Here is a 10,059-nt window from a genome sequence, read left to right as displayed (position 1 = left end):
ATTCCACCAGATTTATTAGAACTAAAGGAATTCCATTTAAGCATCGCATTGCTTTAGTTGAAAGATTCCACTGGAATTGGAATCTGGTCATTCACTATGACCCGCTAAGCATCCATGGCTGAATGGTTAAAGCACCCAACTCATAATTGGCGAATTCGTAGGTTCAATTCCTACTAGATGCATGCCAATGGGACCCTCCAATAAGTCTATTGGAATTAGATCGGTATCAATGAAATATCATCATCCATACATAACAAATTGATGTGGTATATTCATATCATACTATATGAACAGTTAGAATTAGTAGTCTTATTGAGACTAGAACTCATAGGGAATCAAATCGATTTATGGATAGAATCATGTATGCAGTATTTACAAACAAAAGTATTCAGTTATTGGGGACAATCAATATACTTCTAATGTCGAATCAGGATCAACTAGGACAGAAATAAAGCATTGGGTCGAACTCTTCTTTGGTGTCAAGGTAATCGCGATGAATAGTCATCGACTTCGGGGAAAGGCTAAAAGAATGGGACCCATTATGGGATAGACAATGCATTACAGATGTATGATCATTACGCTTCAACCGGGTTATTCTATTCCACCTCTTAGAAAGAAAAGAACTTAAATCAAAATACTTAATAGCATGGTGATACATCTATACAAAACTTTTACCCCGAGCACACGCAATGGAGCCGTAGACAGTAAAGTGAAATCCAATCCACGAAATAATTTGATCTATGGACAACATCATTATGGTAAAGTTCGTAATGCCAGAGGAATCATTACCGCACGGCATAGAGGGGGAGGTCATAAGCGTCTATACCATAAAATAAATTTTCGACGGAATGAAAAAGACATATATGGTAGAATCGTAACCATAGAATACGACCCGAATCAAAATGCATACATTTGTCTCATACACCATAGGGATGGTGAGAAGAGATATATTTTACATCCCAGGGGGGCTATAATTAGAGATACCATTGTTTCTGGTATAGAAGTTCCTATAAAAATGGGAAATGCCCTACCTTTGAGTGCGGTTTGAACTATTGATTTACGTAATTGGAAGTAACCAATTAGGTTTACGACGAAACCTAGAAATCGATCACTGATCCAATTTGAGTACCTCTACAAGATAGACCTCAACAGAAAACTGAAGAGTAATGGCAGCAAGTGATTGAGTTCAGGAGTTCCTCATATAAAATTATTGACTCTAGAGATATAGTAATATGGAGAAGACAAAATTGTTTCAAGCACCGACAGAACTGGAAGCGCCCCTTCTTTCAAAGAAAAGAGGATAGATTATTCACATTTATTTGATGGTCAGAGGCGAATTGAAAGCTAAGCAGTGGTAATTCTAAAGATTCCCGGGGGAAAAAATAGAGATGTCTCCTACGTTACCCATAATATGTGGAAGTATCAACGTAATTTAATAGAGTCATCCGGTCTGAATGCTACATTAAGAACATAAACCAGGTGATGGAACGGGAAGACTTAGGATGTAGAAGATCATAACACGAGTGATTCGGCAGATTTTGATTCCTATATATCCACCCATGTGGTACTTCATTATACCATATATATAAGATCCATCTGTATAGATATCACCATCTACATCCAGAAAGCCGTATGCTTTGGAAGAAGCTTGTACAGTTTGGGAAAGGGGTTTGATTGATAAAAAAGAAAAATCTACTTCAACCGATATGCCCTTAGGCATGGCCATACATAACATAGATATCACACTTGGAAAGGGTGGACAATTAGCTAGAGCAGCGGGTGCTATAGCGAAACTGATTGCAAAAGAAGGGAAATTTGCCACATTAAAATTACCTTCTGGGGAGGTCTGTTCCAAAAACTGCTCAGCAACAGTCAGACATGTCGGGAATGTTGGGGTGAACCAGAAAAGTTTGGGTAGAGCCGGATCTAAGCGTTGGCTAGGTAAGCACCCTGTAGTAAGAGGAGTAGTTATGAACCATGTAGACCATCCACATGGGGATGGTGAAGGGAGGGCCCCAATTGGTAGAAAACAACCCACATCCCCTTGGGGTTATCCTGCACTTGGAAAAAGAAGTAGAAAAAGGAATAAATATAGTGATAATTGATTCTTCGTCGTCGTAGTAAATAGGAGAGAAAATAGAATTTCTTTCTTCGTCTTTACAAAACAAAAAAATAGGAGGAAGCTGTGACACGTTCACTAAAAAAATCCGTTCGTAGAGAATAATTTATTAAAAAAAATAAATAAGCTTAACACAAAAGTAGAAAAAGAAATAATAATAAACTGGTCCCGGACATCTACCATTATACCCATAATGGTCGGCCATACTATTGTTATCCATAATGGAAAGGAACATTTACCTATTTATATAACAGATCGTATGGTAGGACACAAATTGGGAGAATTTGCACCTACTTTAAATTTCCGAGGCCATGCAAAAAGCGATAATAGATCGCATCGTTAAAAAACGTTTGTTTATGTATAATAATATATATAGATATTTATCATTGATTAGTAGGAGGCGAACTTTATGTGAAATAAGAGAACAACAGAAGTATACACTTTAGGTCAACATATATCTATCTACAATCATCCCCTATGCCCCAATTCGATCTGATTCAGGGCAGGAGCAGGCCGTGTATTATCTCAGCAGGGTCTTCCCTAAGAAGAATTATTCGCCGATCGAGAAGATGTGCTTATCGCTCTACTTTGCAGCAACCAAGCTCCGACACTACTTCCTTTCCACAACAGTGTTGGTAATTGCTCGAACGGACCTGATTAAGTATATGCTGACCAGACCCGTGTTGAAGGGGAGAATTGGGAAGTGGATCCTAGGGCTATCCGAGTTCACTTTTCGGTACGTTCCTGTCTGCTCACAAAGCGTGAATCGTAATTGATCAAATTCGTGGGCGTTCCTACGAAGAAACACTTATGATATTAGAACTCATGCCTTATCGAGCCTATTATCCAATTTTTAAATTAGTTTATTCTGCAGTAGCAAATGCTAGTTTCAATATGGGTTCGAATGAAGTAAATTTAGTCATTAGTAAAGATGAAGTCAATGAAGGTACTATTCTGAAAAGATTAAAACCTCGCGCTCGAGGGCGTAGTTTTGCGATACAAAAACCTACCTGCAATATAACTATTATAATGAAAGATATATCCTTAGATGAATATATAGATACCGACTCTATTACATGGTCACAAAAACCTAAGTTGAAAAAAAAAGCATACAACTATGTCGTATTATGATATGTATAGTAAGGGGGGAACATGGGACAAAAAATAAATCCAATTGGTTTCAGACTTCATACAACCCAAGGTCATCATTCCCTTTGGTTCGCACAACCAAAAAATTATTCTGATGGTCTGCAAGAAGATAAAAAATAAGAACTTATATCAAGAATTATGTACAAAAAAAAATGAAAACATCTTCTAGTGTCGAGGGAATTGCACGTATAGAGATTCAAAAAAGAATCAACCTGATCCAAATCATAATCTATATGGGATCTCCAAAAATCTTAATTGAAAGCCGACACCGAGGAATCAAAGAATTACAGATGAATTTACAAAAAGAATTTTATTCTATAAATAGAAAACTTAACATTGCTATCACATGAATTGAAAAGCCTTATGGCATCCCTAATATTCTTGCAGAATTTATAGCGGGCCAATTAAAAAATAGAGTTTCTTTTCGCAAAGAAATGAAAAAGGCTATAGAATTAATTTGAATTCATTTTATTCGCGAGGAGCTGGATAAGAAGAAACTCTCACGTCCAGTTCTGTAGTAGAGATGGAATTCAAAATAAACCATCAACTATAACCCCAAAAGAACCAGATTCCGTAAACAATATAGAGGAAGAATGAAAGGAATATCTTATCGAGGTAATGCCATTTGTTTTGGGAAATACGCTCTTCAGGCACTTGAACCCGCTTGGATCACCTCTAGAAAAATAGAAGCAGGTCGACGAGCAATGACACGAAATGCACGTCGCAGTGGAAAAATATGGGTCTGTATATTTCCAGATAAACCAGTTACAGTAAGACCCGCATAAACACGTATGGGTTCAGGTAAAGGCTCTCCCGAATATTGGGTAGCTGTTGTTAAACCAGGTCGAATACTTTATGAAATGGATGGAGTAACAGAAAATATAGCCAGAAGGGCTATTTCAATAGCAGCGTCCAAAATGCCTATACGAGCTCAATTCATCATTTCGGGATAAAAAAGAAATAGGCCTTGGGTAAAAAAAATAGTGGGTGCGTGTTTCTTTTTTTGGAAAAACAATATTTCTTTTTTTCTTCGACCTTTGTATTGTAAAAAACAGATAAAAAAATGATATGATTCAACCACAGACCCATTTGAATGTAGCAGGTAACAGCGGGGCTCGAGAATTGATGTGTATTCAAATCATAGGAGCTAGCAATCGCCGATATGCTCATATTGGGGATGTTATTGTTGCTGTGATCAAAGACGCAGTTCCAAACATGCCTCTAGAAAGATCAGAAGTGGTCAGAGCTGTAATTGTCCGTACTTGTAAAGAACTTAAACGTGACAACGGTATGATAATACGATATGATGACAATGCCGCTGTTGTGATTGATCAAGAAGGAAATCCAAAAGGAACGCGAGTTTTTGGTGCGATTTCCCGAGAATTGAGACAGTTCAATTTTACTAAAATAGTTTCATTAGCCCCTGAGGTATTATAGGTATTATAAAATCAGAGCACGATATGGTTATAGTAGGGTATTTAAAAAAAAGAAATATATTAAGATTCATTTAGTAGATTTTGCGTCACGTATATACCTTTCAAAATTAATATTCATAAACAAATACGTAAAAAAAAAAAAAAGGTTGATTATTTCCAAATTTGGAGGCACCAATAATTTTAATTAATCATGGGTAGTGATACTATTGCTGACATAATAACCTCTATACGAAATGCCGATATGAATAGAAAAAGCGTGGTTCGAGTAGCATCAACTAATATCAGCCAAAGTATTGTTAAATTACTTTTACGAGAGGGTTTTATCGAAAACGTGAGAAAATATCAAGAAAACAACAAATCTTTTTTGGTTTTAACCCTACGACATAGACGGAATAGGAAAAGGACTTATAAAAATCTTTTAAATTTAAAACGGCCTGGTCTACGAATCTATTCTAACTATCAAAGAATTCCTAGAATTTTAGGTGGGATGGGGATTGTAATTCTTTCTACCTCTCAGGGTATAATGGTATAATGACAGACCGAGAGGCTCCACTAGAAAGAATAGGCGGAGAAATTTTGTGTTATATATGGTAATCCTTCTAATATCCGAATTCAATACGAAACTTCTTATTTGTGAAAAAGAAAAGAGAAGGGGTGGGTTGTCTAATAGGGTTCTTCCTCCACTAGTTGATACTTCAATGGGGTTTTACCTGTAATGAAAGAACAAAAATGGATTCATGAAGGTTTAATTACTGAATCGCTTCCCAACGGCATGTTCTGGGTTCGTTTAGATAATGAAGATATGATTCTAGGTTATGTTTCAGGAAAGATCCGACGTAGTTTTATACGTATAGTGCCAGGAGATAGAGTCAAAATTGAAGTAAGTCGTTATGATTCAACCAGAGGTCGTATAATTTATCTCGTATAATTTATCGACTCCGAAACAAAGATTCAAAAGATTAGGTGTTTTTGCAACTTCACTATTTATTTCGTAAGAATACGATTCAAAATAGAAAATTTCAAGACACTTATTTTCTTCCAAAAAGTAAATTCAAAATTAAAGTAAGGAGTGGGAAATATGAAAAGAAGAGCTTCTGTTCGTAAAATTTGTGAAAAATGTCGACTAATCTGTCGTCGGGGACGAATTAGAGTAATTTGTTCCAACCCAAGACATAAACAAAGACAAGGATAATCAGCCTTGTTAAAGACCCGATATAAAAATAAGAAGGGGATCTGTTTTGACATCAAATGGATATATCCAAATATCTCTGACTCAAATTTAGGAGATGATAAAATATGGCAAAAGCTATACCGAAAAAAGGGTCACGTGGACATATTGGTTCACGTAAGAGTACACGTAAAATACCAAAGGGTGTTATTCATATTCAAGCAAGTTTCAATAATACCATTGTGACTGTTACAAATGTACGGGGGCGAGTGGTTTCTTGGTCCTCTCCCGGTACTTCAGGCTTCCGAGGTACAAAAAGAGGGACGCCATTTGCTGCTCAAACCGCATCAGAACATGCTATTCGTACAGTAGTAGATCAAGGTATGCAACGAGCAGAAGTCATGATTAAAGGTCCTAGTCTCGGAAGAGACGCAACATTACGAGCTATTCGCAGAAGTGGTATACTATTAACTTTCGTACGGGATGTAACCCCTATGCCACATAATGGCTGTAGACCTCCGAAAAAAAGACGTGTGTAGAAATAAAAATTGAAGATATTTCAATAGCAAGAGAAACAAAGGAAGAGAAACAAGAGAAATAAATGATTCAATAATCTGATCAAATAATATTATTATGGTTCGAGAGAAAATAACAGTATCTACTCGGACACTACAGTGGAAGTGTGTTGAATCAGCAGCAGACAGTAAGCATCTTCTTTATGGGCGCTTTATTCTGTCTTTGCTTATGAAAGGTCAAGCAGACACAATAGGCATTGCTATGCGAAGAGCTTTGCTTGGAGAAATCGAAGGAACATGTATCACACGCGCAAAATCTGAGAAAATATCACACCAATATTCTACCATAATGGGTATTCAAGAATCAGTACATGAAATTTTAATGAATTTAAAAGAAATCGTATTGAGAAGTAATCTCTATGGAACTTGTGAGGCGTCTATTTATGTCACGGGCCCCAGATATGTAACTGCTCAAGATATCATCTTACCGCCTTATGTAGAAATCCTCGATAATACACATCATATAGCTAGCTTGACGGAACCCATTGAGTTGGTTATTGGATTACAGATAGAGAAGAATCGTGAATATCTTATAAAAGCGCCAAATACCTTTCAAGATGGAAGTTATCCTATAGATCATGTATTCATGCCGGTTTGAAATGCGAATCATAGTATTCATTCTTATGAAAATGGTAAGAAAGAGATAATATTTCTCGAAATATGGACAAATGGAAGTTTAACTCCTAAAGAAGCACTTTATGAAGCCTAGGGTCAAATCAATACGCTCTAAGAAGAAATATTTGAATATAAATCTCATCGATATCATCGATCTCATAAGTATCATACCAAATCCCATCAATCGAATCACTTTTTCGAGAAATACAAGACATCTAAGTCATACAAGTAAAGAGATCTATTCATTGATAAGAAAAAGAAAAAACGTGAACGGGGACTGGATTGATGATAAAATAGAATCCTGGGTTGCAAACATAGATTCGATTGATGAAGAAAAAAGAGAATTCTTGGTTCAGTTCTCCACCTTAACGACTGAAAAAAGGATTGATCAAATTTTATTGAGTCTGACTCATAGTGATCATTTCTCAAAGAATGACTCTAGTTATCAAATGATTGAACAACCGGGAGCAATTTACTTACGATACTTAGTTGACATTCATAAACCCTTATTAAAATATGAATAAATGGCCTTTGCGGTACAATTTTTCATGAAAATAGATCATTTTTCGTCACCTGTTCAGCCCCTTCCAGACCCCCGAACCGCAACCAAAAACTGCCTACCGGAGTCCCTTAAGAAGCCTCTCAGCAGCCCCTCTTATGCTTTGATCCGAGGTCCTCTCAGCTCCCTATCTGCAGCCGAGAGACTGCAGCCCTTCCCTTCCGTTCCCTGTTGACCGCAATCTGCTGACCAAAGTCGCCCCTTGCGGATTCCCCTCGGATCGCAGCCTCGGACCGAGGCCCTCGCACCGCAGTAAGCACCGTACGCAATCACCTTCTTTGCCCCGCAGTTCGGACCGCAGGCTTCCTTCTCGGTTCAAACCGCAACCTACCCTGACTGATGACCCTTCCATAACGTGCCTACTGCAGTCATGCATTCCATGCGTCCACACCCAAGCCAACCCATCCGCGACCAACTCCCACCGCAAACACCTCCCACCTTATCGAACCTCTCTCACCCGCAGCCTCTGCCTCCGGCTCCCCTCCTCCTTCCTTCGACCAGACCTTCCCTCCTGCCCTCTTCTCCTCCTCCTCCTCCTCCCCTCCTCCTTTCATCCTTCTTTTTTCTCCCCTCCCCTTTTTTTCCTCCTTTTTTTTAAACTTTTTTTTTCTTCTAGACTTTATTTTTAATTCAGATTTTTTTTCTACATTAATATTTTTAATTAATTTTTTTCAGCCTTTTTTTATTTAACCAATTATTTTTTTTTCCACGAATTTTTTTACTTAGCCATTCTTTTTATTATAACCAATTTTTTTATTAAAACCAATTATTATTTTTAACACCAATTTTTGCCACAACCTACCCATGGATTGTCACATTGGTTACTTCATGCCGGTTATTATTATTGGAAGAATATTCCTACCGTAGTCGGACTTCATATTATCTTTGTCACGCTTGCACCGCAACGGCGATTGATCCCCAAAGTTGTTTCGCATTCTTTACATTATGGGATTTTATGACTTGTTGCTTATGATTTTTGGTTGACGAATCATGTATCTTGAGCATGTGGACTTTATTCTCTATTGAAGACCACTTCAAGTGTTCCGGCGCCACAATTTGGATATTTGGATATATTTTTGGCACAACAGATTTTCTCAGCACAGTTTCAGCAACTGTCACCCGCTTTCTCATGACCGCAAGAGTATTCATTTTACTCTTTCTCGTTTCTTATCGAGACCCTTTATACATATAGGGAGAGCTTCTCTTACCTCTTGGTATCCAACACTCTCCATCCGATGATTTGTTGATTTTTGATAATCCGGTCATTGGTTATCAAAAATAGGGAGAGAATATCATCCGGATTTGGTTATTATTGTTTGAGTTTGGATTTTGGAAGACTTCTGAAGACGATTATTTATTTAGTGATGCGATGTGGCACTTATTTTTGGTCTTCACGGATCAAATTTTTGGCATTACTCGATGTTTTCCGATTCAGATTATTTATTATTTGGACTCTACCACAGGATGATTTTGTGTTCGCATCTAGTTCAGATTTTATGGTTTCACGAGTTTGGATTTGTGATATGTTGAAGATGAAGATTATTTTGGCGATGTGATGCAACACTTATTTTTGTTCCTTGGATCAAATTTTCGGCATTGCTAGACCATGTTTTTGGACTCACATTATTTTTATCCGGACTTCGTTTTATCGATGCTTCACATTTTTAGCAGGTTATTCTTTGAAGAATTTCGGTGTATTATGATTCGAGAACTCGAGATGTTTTTTAGACTTTTGAAGACGAAGTGTTTCTTTTATTGGATCTTCCACTTGCTCATGGTGACCTCCTTCTTCGGGTGATTATGACTGGTTTGAAGATTTGGATCTTATCTTTTCTGCTTCATTGGTTGTGCTTCGAAGCCGAAGACCTTAATTGTTAGAGATTCATGGCCAATTTCAGACTTCACAGACACTTCATAGTTTCAAAGAAATTTCAGCACTTGATTTCATTTTATCACCACACTTGCTAGTCGGATTACTGTATTATAGCCTTGTATCACTTATTGTATCTCTCATCATTTGTAAGCATTTAGGGAGAGAATGTTGGTGCATGTAAATGCTCCACAAATAATGAGTGATAGTTAGGTTATATTTTCCCTTTATTTGTATTGTTTGTGTAAATACTCTCCCTCCTATGTAAAGGGAGAGTTGGTCATTTATTTCCTAAGTTAGCTAGCTCATTTCTTTTCTAAGTTAGTGATTACTTTTCTACAATGTAATCCTAGAGAGAGAAAGTGGTGGGTTCTCCCACCCAGGGAGAGTTTCTCTCCTACCAAGTTCTTCATGCAATATTATGAATATTCTCTCTTTGTTCTTGGTCTTTTCTTATGAACTCATAATATGTTCTTCGTGTTCATACTTACAAAAACACGATTAATCTCGAGATATCCTTCTTCCGCAATCACCGTTCGTTAGAAAAATGGGTCTCTACAGAAGTTCT

The 10,059-nt window shown here is 37.3% G+C and overlaps 3 protein-coding genes and 1 pseudogene across 3 annotated transcripts; all 4 read left to right on the top strand.

Annotated features, from left to right (window-relative positions):
• The first annotated feature begins 1,388 nt into the window (after positions 1-1,388).
• Positions 1,389-2,516, top strand: LOC111895953 (50S ribosomal protein L2, chloroplastic-like; annotated as a pseudogene).
• Positions 2,517-4,336: 1,820 nt separating this feature from the next.
• LOC111895952 (50S ribosomal protein L14, chloroplastic) lies at positions 4,337-4,842 on the top strand. Its single transcript, XM_023892007.2, has one exon. It carries the CDS (start codon positions 4,337-4,339, stop codon positions 4,703-4,705), a length of 369 nt encoding a protein of 122 aa, XP_023747775.2. The 3' UTR covers positions 4,706-4,842.
• Positions 4,843-5,710: 868 nt separating this feature from the next.
• Positions 5,711-6,416, top strand: LOC122194722 (30S ribosomal protein S11, chloroplastic-like). The gene has a single exon (XM_042895820.2). It carries the CDS (start codon positions 6,001-6,003, stop codon positions 6,409-6,411), a length of 411 nt encoding a protein of 136 aa, XP_042751754.2. The 5' UTR covers positions 5,711-6,000; the 3' UTR covers positions 6,412-6,416.
• An 89-nt stretch (positions 6,417-6,505) lies between these two features.
• On the top strand, positions 6,506-7,156 carry LOC122194844 (DNA-directed RNA polymerase subunit alpha-like). The gene is given in 1 exon segment (XM_042896117.2): positions 6,506-7,156. A coding segment is annotated over 1 exon segment (651 nt).
• The last annotated feature ends 2,903 nt before the right edge of the window (positions 7,157-10,059 follow it).

This window comes from Lactuca sativa, chromosome 6, assembly GCF_002870075.4.
Source record: "Lactuca sativa cultivar Salinas chromosome 6, Lsat_Salinas_v11, whole genome shotgun sequence".
Classification (NCBI taxonomy): Eukaryota; Viridiplantae; Streptophyta; class Magnoliopsida; order Asterales; family Asteraceae; genus Lactuca; species Lactuca sativa.
The sequence above is the reverse complement of the archived record's forward strand: the minus strand, read 5'-3'. Positions and strand labels throughout refer to the sequence as shown.

Bases quoted from the DNA above. Each gene is read 5' to 3' on its own strand.
- LOC111895952 (XM_023892007.2), top strand. From the start codon at position 4,337: ATGATTCAACCACAGACCCATTTGAATGTAGCAGGTAACAGCGGGGCT.
- LOC122194722 (XM_042895820.2), top strand. From the start codon at position 6,001: ATGGCAAAAGCTATACCGAAAAAAGGGTCACGTGGACATATTGGTTCA.